The 12,009-nt window shown below is 46.8% G+C and overlaps 1 protein-coding gene across 2 annotated transcripts in view; it reads left to right on the forward strand.

Moving 5' to 3' along the window:
* LOC119164289 (triokinase/FMN cyclase) overlaps positions 1-9,338 on the forward strand; it is a 40,730-nt gene extending 31,392 nt beyond the window's left edge. For both annotated transcript variants that reach the window (XM_037416439.2, XM_075871333.1), the window contains 3 exons: positions 4,055-4,189; positions 7,651-7,895; positions 8,916-9,338. In XM_037416439.2, the coding sequence (XP_037272336.2) occupies positions 4,055-4,189; positions 7,651-7,895; positions 8,916-9,209 (674 nt within the window). In that variant the 3' untranslated portion in view covers positions 9,210-9,338. The remainder of the gene's footprint in view (positions 1-4,054; positions 4,190-7,650; positions 7,896-8,915) is intronic.
* The last annotated feature ends 2,671 nt before the right edge of the window (positions 9,339-12,009 follow it).

Here is a 12,009-nt window from a genome sequence, read left to right on the forward strand (position 1 = left end):
CAAGCTTTTCTTTTGCTTTTGAAACACTGAAATTTCTGGTAAAATCAGAGCAGACAAACCGAATAGCCACGTTTTGAATTCTTTCTAAATTGGACACATCACATGCCTTCCACGGATCCCACACAGCGCAAGCGTAATCTAAGACAGATCGAATGTTAGTCATACATAGTTGCTTCTTGGCCTCAAGTGGTAACTTACTTGCGTTGCTGCGCAGAAAACCTAACACACGTCCTGCTTTACTTTGACGTGATTGATGTGACGGCTCTAGGAATGGTCCGGTATAAAATATGCACCGAGACGCTTGTGTTCGCGAACTGTTAGCAGCCTGGTTGAATTTACTCTGTAAAATGAGTCATGTTGTGCCTTTTTCCTAGTGAAACACATATGCACAGTTTTTTTTTGCATTAATGAGCATGCGCTACTTTCGACACCATTCAGATACTGTGTCAAGATCGTTTTGAAGAGTAGTGCAATCATGGGAGCTATGTATATGTACGTACAAAACGCAGTCGTCGGCAAATAATTTGATATGTGATGAAATAGCGCAACAAATGTCATTTATGTAGATGAGGAACAATAGCGGACCCAAGACTGAACCTTGAGGCACTCCAGAGGACGCATTAACTTCTCGGGATGACGTATCATTGATAAGAACCTTTTGCCACCTTAAATATAAATACTTGCTTATCCATTTCACAACCATATTGTTCACTTTATACATTTTTAGTTTTTCAATCAATAAAGAGTGGGGTACAACATCAATGCTTTTTTTAATCTAGGAACAAGCAGTCAACAGTGATACCCTTATCTAAAGCAGAAGATAAGTCGTGTGTCATTTCACTGAAGTAACTGGGTTGTGCAGGAGAAAAGACTACGAAAGCCGTGCTGCTGAGGATTAAGTAAAGAATACGTGTTCATATGAGTCATTCTATTGGTACACAGAACATGTTCAAGTACTTTGCATGCTACACTTGTGAGTTAAATTGGCCTATAATTTAATACACTACTTCACGGTCCACGTTTGTGAACTGGCACTACGTTGGCAAGTTTCCAGTCATCGGGTTCTTTTAAAAACTTAGTGAAAATGACGCACAGATACTTAAATACTTCGCGCGGGCACAAAGACAGCAAGAGGCATTCATGGATTTATTAAAAGCCTCTATTCCATGCTGGCCAATCACAATATCGCTCATTTCTTCCGCCACCACCTCAGAGGGCTGTGCGAAAGTATCGGTGATGTTAACCCGAGGGTTATACACAGAACTAAAAAAATGAGATAAAGCTGAGTGCTTTATCTACATCATTATGGATAATAGTGTCGTTGTCATCAAGAGCTGGAATCGACAAGACGTCTTTGCTCTTTGACTTAAAGAATTTCCACAGTTCCTTAGGACGCTTCCTTATGCGCAGGTAAAATGTATGAAAGAATTTATCTTTAGCTCTTTTCACAGCTGTTTTCATATCAACAGTTTTTTTGCCTAAGTTTATTTCTCATATTTCAAGAAGGTTTTTTCTTATAAGCAGAGTTAACACGTGCACGTTGCCTGGCCCTGCGTTTAACGTCACGCGAATACCATGGTTTGCTTTTGCTGCGCCTTGCAGTTAGAAACCATGAAGGAACATGCTTTTCACGCAGTTCCAGCTTTTTCTCTTTAAGTGTTTTTCACAACTTTTCGACATTCATAAATTCCGCCTGCGTTTCAAATGTGTCATATAAAGAATTTAAAGCGAGGGCTATATCAGAGATACGTGCTTTCTCATAGCTGAAAATTCGACGGGCGTCACCGTTCGGAATTTCGACGTATTGCAAATTCATGTCACATAGGACAGCGTCGTGATCACTTATGCCCGGCAGCACTAGTGTTGATCGCGCCGACTCAGGTGCATTGGTAAAAAGCAAATCTAAAATATTTGTTTCTTTTGTGGGCTCCAAAAAAAAAGCTGTGTTAACCCAAAGAGGCTACATGACCTTAGCAGTTCTTTGCTTGACTGGCTCCAAGCACTAGAAATGGGATCTGCCTGTGACCAATTGATGTCTGGAAGATCGAAATTTCCACCAGTAAATAAGTAATCACTGTCCACTTTTTCAATTGCGTTGCTAAGTTCCTCAAGAACGTTAATCTTACTCCCTGGTGGACGATAGAACGAACATACCGATGCTAAACGGCCATTTTTCAATCTAGTCGTTACCCATAGCGTTTCGCTTCCCATGCACTCAATATCTATTAGCTGAGAACAGATTGTCACGTCTACTAGAATAAACACTCCGCCGCCAAAGCAATTTTGATCCCTGCGATAGCAAAGTTAACTACTTGGAAATATTTCATCAGAAATGTCTGCATGAAGCCAGGATTCTGATCCAAGAATGATAGTCGGACTAGTCATCTCAACAAGGTGAAGAAATTCATCACTTTTATTGCGTAAACTTCTGCAATTCACAATTAGAAAAGAAATAACCGACCCATTCGCCTTTGAATCCTGTCAATCCGCCCGCACGACCTGGTCCAGGTCAGCATCATAGATATACTTTACTTTATTGATATAAAGAGTTGTGAACTTAAGTTTTATTTTGCCAATTTTGCCTTGATTCTTCCTCGCGTAATCCCAAAGGTGTTTACGCGTTCTGCGTACGTTCTCTGAAAAGTCTTCTGATATGCTAATAGATGTGCCCTTTAATTTCCTAGCATTCGAAAGTACTAACTGCTTGTTTTTGCACGAAAGAAACTTCACAATTATTGATCTCTTTTTGTTCTGACTGTACCTTCCAAGACGATGTGCTCTGTATATGAAAACTTTATTACAGTGTAGTTTCGTTTCACTAATTTCAGTTACGGCGTGCTTCTCAACTTTTTCGTATGTTTCGTGCTCTTCGTCATCTCACACACCATAAAATATTAGGTTGCACCTCCTACTACGGTTTTCAAGTTCACAAACCTTGTCAACAAGCGACCTTATTTGGGCCTGTTGCTCGGCTGTTTGACTTCCGTTACCACACCGTGCAAATCTTCCTAGTTTAGAGAGTGCAGTTTCTAACCTACTCATACATTCGTTCAGACTCCAAATGGCAGACTTGCTTTCGGCTTGATGTTTCTCAAGAGTACCCACTTTTTCCTTAATTTCTTTTTGGCCTTCAACTAGCTGTTTAAGCATGGTATAATTGGGACCGGAGTTAGTCTCAACATCCCCGCATATGAGTAACAATAAGAAGCAAGATGCATGCGGTAGCTTGAACCGATGGCGTCTACAATATATGGGTAGCGAATGACACGTATGGGCCCGTACACTATCGAAAAGCACAGGGGGTGGCACCGGCAACGTAAAAAAAAATATTGAGTACCGCATGTGGCGTTCAGATTAACCTGCACAAACAAAAGCATCCTCGCGAGTGATGCAGTCATAGTCGAGCCGGTGCCACGCCCCAGAGACACATTGAAATGCCGATGTAGCTATGCACAGTGATGTTCCAGGGTTCGTTGACTGGTATCGGGCATTGTCCAGAAGAAGCGGTGACGATATGTGCGTCACACATGTCGTTGCCTCATTCGGCGCCTTCCCAATAAAAATAGGCGATGGAAGAATCGCCAGCCGAAGATGCAGCTTTCCGAGATTCATCCTGCCTATTTGCAAAGCAATGGCAGGAAACTGAAGTGACGAGAACCTGCGCAAGCGAAAGCATCCTCGTGAGCGATGCAGTCATAGTCAAGCCGGTGCCACGCCCCCTGTTAAAAAAAAATGTTGAATTTCGTAAATCACACTTTCAGGTATCAAACTCCCTTCGCGACAACGTTTTATAAACGTTGCTTCGCGGCGACGGAGTGTCCAGACTCGGTAGGAGTGACTTGAGAATATGGTAAGCAACCTGTTATGGGATTCTAAGTTGATAGCATCTTTAAGACAATCGTGTTCGTTATTAGGAATATTATCGTCTGTTGAAACATCATCATGACCATCATCAGCCTGTCTACGCCCACTGCAGGGCAAAGGCCTTCCCCCATGTTCGTATAACCGTATAATCGATGTATTGGCCGAGACAAACTGTGTGTTCTATTTTCAGCCGAGAGCGCGGTTTTCCGGACGTGCCTGCAGTCGGCGTGCGAGGCACTGGTTTCTCGGGAGAAAGAGTTGGACAAGTTGGACTCAGAGAGCGGAGACGGAGACTGCGGCGCCACGCTGGCCGCCGGAGCACGCGGTAGGAAAAAATCCGCAGAAATACTACTACTACTACTACCACTACTACTACTACTACTACTACTACTACTACTACTGCTAATAATAATAATAATAATAATAATAATAATAATAATAATAATAATAATAATAATAATAATAATAATAATAATAATAATAATAATAATATTGTTACAAGGAAGATTTATTCACCGACAGCAGGTCTTGCTAACGGCTTGAAGAGCGCACAGTCATGCAGGCCAACGGGGGAAGCTCGAGAGACCAACCCACAACAATCAAGTTGTCGTCTTCCTCCTTTCGGGTGCCATTTCAGCTGTGTCGAAGCGACAGTTCTATATACGTATCAATATCAGTGGCTTAACGTCCGACAGCCAGATTATGATATTGAAAAATTTCGTGATGGAAGGCTCCGAAAAAACCGAAACCGCCGCGACCGGAAGTCCACTCACCGCTGCTGGTGTCGTTTAGTGGACACTTTCAAGTAGAAAAATTTGTGTACTTTGAATATTCTTGAATCTCGATGTCCTTGAATCTCTATGTAGACGACGCGTGTTGACAGCGATTCACCGTACAGTCCAGGGTTTCCAGGTTGACAGAACGCAAAGCCTAGCGGATGAAAAAAAAATGGCAGCATATATACACGGAGTGAATGATGGAGAGTGGGGCGAAGAATTCGTCCGTCCATTCGTTCTTGCTTCCGTCCGTCCATGCGTCCGTCAGTGTGACCGTCCATGCGTCCATCAGCCCGTCCGTGCGTGCGTCTGTTCGTGCGTCCGTACCTGCGTTCGTCCATGCAGCCGCCCCTGTGTCCGTTCATGCGTCCATCCATGCATCTGTCTATGTGTCCGTTCGTCCATCTATTCAACACTCCAAGTACCACCATCTCGCATCTTCTTATCATATATTCCCCATATAGAAGCACCGCCATCCAGCGGACATTCCAAGGACTAAACGAGAGGTGGCACACGCACACTTTCTTACGGCTTGCACTTCGTGTCTACTTCCCATATTTAACCACCTCGAGTTCATGGTATATACTAGTTCACTGTATTCATGGCACTGTGGCTCAACGCTCGCTAAACCTTTCGAAAACCAAGGAGGTTACGCCCAGCGAGTATGACGTAGCAAACTTTTTCAGTCAGATAGTGCTCAATGTACATGCCAATGGCTGCTAATGGGAAATGAGAGGCGGAGAATTCGGCTTTTACTTTCTTATGGCTTGCGCTTCGTATCTACTTCCCATTTTTAACCACCTCGAGTTCATTCATGGTATATACAAGTTCATTGTATTCATGGCACTGCGGCTCAACGCTCGCTAAACCTTTCTAAAGCTAAGGAGGTTACACCCAGCGAGTATAACGTAGCAACCCTTTCTTGTCAGATAGTGCTCAATGTACATGCCAATGGCTGCTAATGGTGATCGCAGCCTGCGCGTTAACTAAAAGCCGAATGCTCCTGTCTCTCATTCCCCATTAGCAGCCATTGACATGTACATTGAGCACTATTTTTTATTGTTCAACAACGCACAGAAGAAGTATCTCACCGGCACCGCCTTGGAGGTCAAAATGTTATACTTGTTACATACTACGGAGGACGAACGGGTGCCGCTATAAGGAGCTTCGCCCCTAAAAAGCAATAATGAGACGGGGTCGGTCAAAATTGAACGAGTTGTACACGTCTCCTTACCTACACGAATGTAACGAATGGGTGGATTGTGGCCGCGCAACATGGGAGACGTGTGCACGTGTCTGTTTTCTACGTGCCCCTAACGGCCGATGTCAGCGAACTTGGGACGTGCCGCTGCAAGTGAGGCAGCTCCCCCTGTTCAGTTAACGGTGCCTTATGGGGTACGGCGCCACATATCTTCTCGCAACAAATATGTTTGCACAACGACTTTATCAAAGACGACAAGTATGTAATTGGCCGTATGCGACTACACTACGGCACGTTCGCGATCGGGTTGCGCCGATCGCGTTTTCTCCTCTTCCGCCTAGTCAAAGTAAAATTGCGAAGCAACGCTCATGGGCTGTGAATGAAATCTCAAAAAGCTCGCGAAGTCGTTCACTAGCTATCGCAGCAAAATCGCAACTGCACAATGTATTGGCGACGGCTTGCTAGTGACATCACTGGTACTCCAACATGGTAGTTTGGTGACGTCAAGGCAGCGTGCTTCGATGTGACAAGGGCGCCACTATAACCGCTTTTTTTCGCAGCTCTACGTGAATAACATCGGGATCCTCATGTCATGTCCTTATTTCCTTCGCAATTTCAAGATGACCAAGCTTGCCTCGGCAATACGCATGGTAGGCTAGAAATTGTGCGAAAAGAAAATGCTAGTGCCGACACTACCTAGAGGTTACCGCGATAAACATCGCGACGTCAGAGATCTTTACTACTTCATCTATGGCATACGCAGATCCTAATCGGTAAAAATGCAGTACATCGGCCTCTGAGGTGCACGTGTACCCTTCACATACCAGTGATATCTGTGTTGAGCCAATGACGACGAAACGCGACAACTGTACATTTAAATCAGTACCTTCACGTGCGAGTATCAGTACGGAACAAATTTAAAAAAAAATGAAACTTCGACCTTGGTTGTCCGCCATATTATTATACTTATGATGGTAAAATTAATGACATTACAGTTCTCAGAGTACATAATAAATCTACGCCAATTCTTTGTTTGGCTTTAGTACCCCTTTAAAGGGCACTTTCCTTTTACGTGTGGGCGGGAGTGTGATGGGTTGCAATAGGGGTTGCGTTGTGGGCCACACACGATTCGCCATATATTCACCATAACAGCGTAGGCTTTTTAACCGATCACCGCGCAAACTTGGATGGCTCGGACAACTATAGTGCCATCTGGCAGCGTTACGAGCATCCAGGCAGGGAAATACGAAAATCTGTTCTGCTTCATCGAAGAGGAATGGCGATGCTTGTTGACCTCGCGATGTCGAAATGCGCTCGCATCATAGCTATCATTGATCGACAGCTCTGAGGAGCTTGTGCACGAGGCACGATCAGTCACAGACATGGTGCGGCGTTGTTGGCTTGGTGACATATCCGCTGAGCGCGGCTTTCGCTGTTTTCGTACTCCGCGCTGCAGGACTGGCATGCCTTGCAGGATTTTCGGTTCTGGCAAAGCAGTACGTCATATTTAGACAATGCACTCGGTTGTGTGTCGGCATTGCGGCTTTTCGCTTATTAAAGATTGCTTTCGAATTTGTTGGCTATTTCAGCTATCGGGCTCGTGAAAAGAGTATCTCGGGAACATTAAAGCACCATTACCCTAACATGGTGAAGAAATCGCCGGAGTTGGTATTTAACTATAGACATCGCAAAATTTTCGCTATGTTTCACCAGTTCCACCACGTTTGAACACCGACACGGCGCTTACAGTGACGTCAATGCAAAACAAGCGTTCTATACGCAATATCGTCCTCCACCCAAATCGCACAGGCGTGCTGGCGTACCTCGACACGAAGCCTCCGCTGGAGCACCCGAGCCTTGTGTTCCGCCAGCTGTCCACTACGGTCAGCTGCAGCATGGGCGGTAGCTCGGGCGCCCTTTACAGCCTGCTACTGCTGGGCGCCTCGCGAGCCTTCCAGCTCGAGGCCGGATTCGGCGCCTGGGTGACCGCGCTGGAGCTGGGCATAAGGCTAGTCAGCAAGTACGGCATGGCGCACGTCGGGGACCGGACCATGGTGCGTATATTTGCCACGAGCGTTATTACGATGTGCGAGGTTTAAAATCACTGAGGCTGTGAGCAATACTCGGAACAGATCGCGCCTCGGTTCTCGACGACATTCGCGTTTGCAGTAGACCATTGTGTTTCGATTGCGCGCAAGACGCGAACGCTCAAGATTATCCCGGAGCTTCCGCGACCGTTAATGATAGGCCTGGAAAGTTCGACGCGTGATGCATAAAAAGACGGCGCATGTCAACGATGATCAGGTGATCGACCGTTGGCAAGCGCCGTCTATCAGTGTCAGTGTGTATCACTGTAATCTGACTTAACGTTTACCAACCACCAAGCCCGGCCAAAGAAACAGTTTCATTGTGGACATACAGTCCACTCCCTTCGCCCACGTCAAGACCCCACGACAATATAACGGTTGAACCTCTTGACAACGAACGGTCTTTCCTTCTCGCCTCCATAACGGTCAAGTTTCGCGAATCGGGACGGCTCACTGCTCTCCCATATATATTTGAGTGCGAAGTACTCGAAATCGTTGAACTTTTTTTTCTAAACACGCTGACTTAGCGAATTATCAGTTATACCAGAGTCCAAACAATGTTGATGGACTCTGGTTATACCGAGCTAATTTTGAACTTTGGATGGTCACGCATAATGTCAGTGCGATTTGTTCTCTTAATAAGGAATTAGCCTAGTTGTTCCTACGACCATAAGCATGCGCGGGGTTTTCCATCAGAGGGGCGGGCAATGTTCACCGATCTACAACTTTCCTGAGGAATTTTTTATCCGTGTTCGTTGCTTCTAAAGTTAGTTAGTTAAACGGGTCAAATTAAACAATTATTCAGATAACAAAAAATTGTCTGACTCGCTCCACACAACGGTCGGCAGCATGCACTTGGTCGCGTCGCCATTGCGTGAGTCGGCATATTTTTTAAACTGTGGTTAAACATAGCTAACGCGCCCTGTATGACGAAACGTAGACCTGATCGACCCGAGCTAACGCTGTGGCTGACTCTCGTTCCCTCAGCTGGACCCCCTGGACGCGGCGCTGATGGTGCTGAGGCGCCACACGACCAGCCGCGCGCCCGATAACCTTGCGGAGGTGCTTCGAGAGACGCTGGACGCCGTGTCGGCCTCCGTAGCCGCCACGAAGACCATGCGCGCCAAGGCGGGCCGCGCTTCCTACGTGAACCCGGAGATGCTCAAGAACCCGGACCCCGGAGCGCGGGCGGTCGAGATATGGATGTCGCGCGCGGTTCACGTCCTCCTGGCCGGACCGGACGTTAGCGGTGCGCGGCGGCCGCCGCCGAAGCAATCCTAGCCCGTGCAGTTCATTGGCACGTTCGTTTCGGATAGTAAACATTTGTTTTCAGTTCGTGGTAATGTACAATGTTTGCGCGAGGCGTTTCCTTTACACGAAAAAAAAAATAAAACGTACTGAACTAACACACACTCTGGGACTGCGCCAGAAATCCGCAAGGTGCTAAATCCGGAACCCTTTCGCCGCGGTTGGCCACTGCCCCGTGCAGCCCCAGCCTCGGTGACCAACTCTGGGCCGTCCAGCAGGCCCGCGAGGCGGCGGTCAGGCAAGGTCTTGACGTCCCCACGCGGGAGACCTAAGTTCCGATCGGCGAAAGCTCTGCAGGCCTTCCAATAAAGTTGTTACCAGCCAACCAACTAACACACATATCCAAAAAGAAAAGGCCCGTATCTGCAAACTGTGGCATTACTCTTGTTAAAGGTTACTGTGTGGCTCCTTTATAAGCCAAAAGCTGCTCTACTTTAGTGGTGTTCCGTGTGCGAAACAACACCAAGAGTTCACTGGTTAAGGCGGGAGGTTTGTTCCGTGCAATAAGTGGGGGGGGGGGGGGGGGTCAACTTAAGTTTTTCAAAACACTGATATCTTATTTCTGTGTGTATAAATGCAAGCACACGTAGAAACCCATACACGAACGCAAAAACACAGGAGTCGAACTCTGCCCCTCCCTTTTCCTTTCTCCATAGCTTTAAGAAAATGTATACGCTCCACCTAGCCCACTTCTTAATAGTGACGAGTTTATAACTGCGCGCTGTTGCCATATATAACCATGACATTTTATACAATAATTCCAGCTCTGCTTATTCGCTTCCATCATCCCTCGCTGAACGTCTATAATATATGCACAAAATGACATTAAATATTCCATCACGTCAGAGCCACTACGATTCCTTCCTCATATGTCAATGAGACATACGCGGTCAGGCAGGGCCTCGGAAAAGGTTGAAATTGTAACTGACAACAGACCCCAGTTCAAGTCCCAGCTGTTCGAGAACTTTTTTAAACAAAGGGGCATCAAACATATACTCACCAGTATATTATCCTACGGCTAATGGGTTAGCCGAGCTTTTAATAGCAGTCATAACGATTTTATTCAGCAGACAGTTAGTTCTAGAGTAACGACCATCCTGGATTACTTGGCAGCCTATAGGGCTACGCCACACTGCAACGTGCATTTCTCCTGCAAAGCTTTTACATGCGTGCCAGCCTAGGAATCGAATCAGTCAGTCAGTCAATGAACTTTATTTACAAATTGTCCCGAGGAGCCGATTCCCCTCAAGAGGGAGGGTCGGCTGCGGGCCGCACCCACGTGGGGACAGGAAGAGCGAGCTCCTCCGCCAAAGTGCGGGCCCTCTGGACAGCCCGGATTTGGACCTCTCGGTCCGAGCTGGTAATTGCCGTCCTCCAGGCAGCTTCTGTGCTGAGAGGCTCGCCATCGCGCAGCGCCGCGCATTGCCAGAGCATGTGGGGTAACGTGCAACGTCTCTCTTCGCAATGAGGGCATTGCGGCTTTATGCTGTCGATAAACTTGCTGTACACTAAAGGCGACGGGTAAGTACCCGTTTGCAGCATTCTTAAAGTGACTGACTGGGCCCTAGAGAGTTGCGGGTGCGGGAGCGGAAAGCTACGCCTGGCCAATTGATAATTTTTGCAAATTTCGTTAAAGGTGAGGAGCGAATCAAGCTGCCGGATGCCATCCCCAAAATTAGATGCCGATTGCCCGTCACGGTGGGACAGTTCGCGTGCTCGGGCATGGGCAAGCTCATTGGCATTGGGGATAACAGGGTGGACATCCTTGCCCATGTGGGCAGGAAACCAGGTGATGTGGCCGTCGATTTCCGTGCAATGTGGTCTTTTGGTAAGAAGATGGGCCGCCTGCTCACAGACTGACCCGGTCATGAACGCTCGTGCAGCAGCTCGAGAATCAGTGAAAATGCGCGTGCGCATGGGAATCGCCACGGCCATTGCTATAGCAGCCTGCTCTAGGAATCGAATTGATGTAGTTGACATGCCGTCAAAAGGTGTCGCTGCACCGCCTTCTGCAGTGATGCAAGGGGTTAGCGAGTGCGTAAAAGAGAATCAGCGCCGCATGAAGAAATACAGGGATGCCAAGAGAATTTGCAAATGTGCCCGAAATTTAAAGAGAAAGATAAGGTGCGTGTTTGAACACCAGGAGCTTCTGCGAATGGAGGCTCGGTATTCTGTCGTCCTTTGAAAGTCACCAAGGAACTTCCAAGGGGACCTTTCAGGCTTCAAGATGTACGAGTTTGGAATGCTTCCAAATTGACACAGGTACCAAAGGAATGTGAAGTTACAGACGGGCCGATACCCGAGCCACCAGCACCCTCTACGAGACCGATGGATCTACCTACAGTACCAGTGAGACCAATAGATATTCCTACTGTCGCATTCGGACATGCACTCCACACCCGGATGCAGTGAGTCAGAATACGCACCAATAGGCTACAGTCGCGAGGAATGTGTCCGTGCGGCCGTCAGTCCCCGGACAAGAGGACAACCTTCGTTAGGCGCAAACTGATCACGCTGTGTTTCGAAGGGAACCGTTCACAAGAGTCCGGAAAAAAACCAGACCGCTTCCGAGACTTTGAGATGTGACAGACTTGGGTTCAAAGTGTAGAACCTTTGCGCCTTTTTGTAAGAAGATTATTTTGTGTTTTCTAAAAGCAGTTTATTCCTGTTGTGGGTTGACAACATTTCGAATGCTTCTACATGTTAGCAAGTCTGTACATAAATTACTTTTTGTTTGAGTAAAAAAGTTACATTGTGTTTGTTGACATGAGCA

The sequence above is a fragment of the Rhipicephalus microplus genome, chromosome 8 (assembly GCF_043290135.1).
Source record: "Rhipicephalus microplus isolate Deutch F79 chromosome 8, USDA_Rmic, whole genome shotgun sequence".
In the NCBI taxonomy this organism is placed as follows: domain Eukaryota; kingdom Metazoa; phylum Arthropoda; class Arachnida; order Ixodida; family Ixodidae; genus Rhipicephalus; species Rhipicephalus microplus.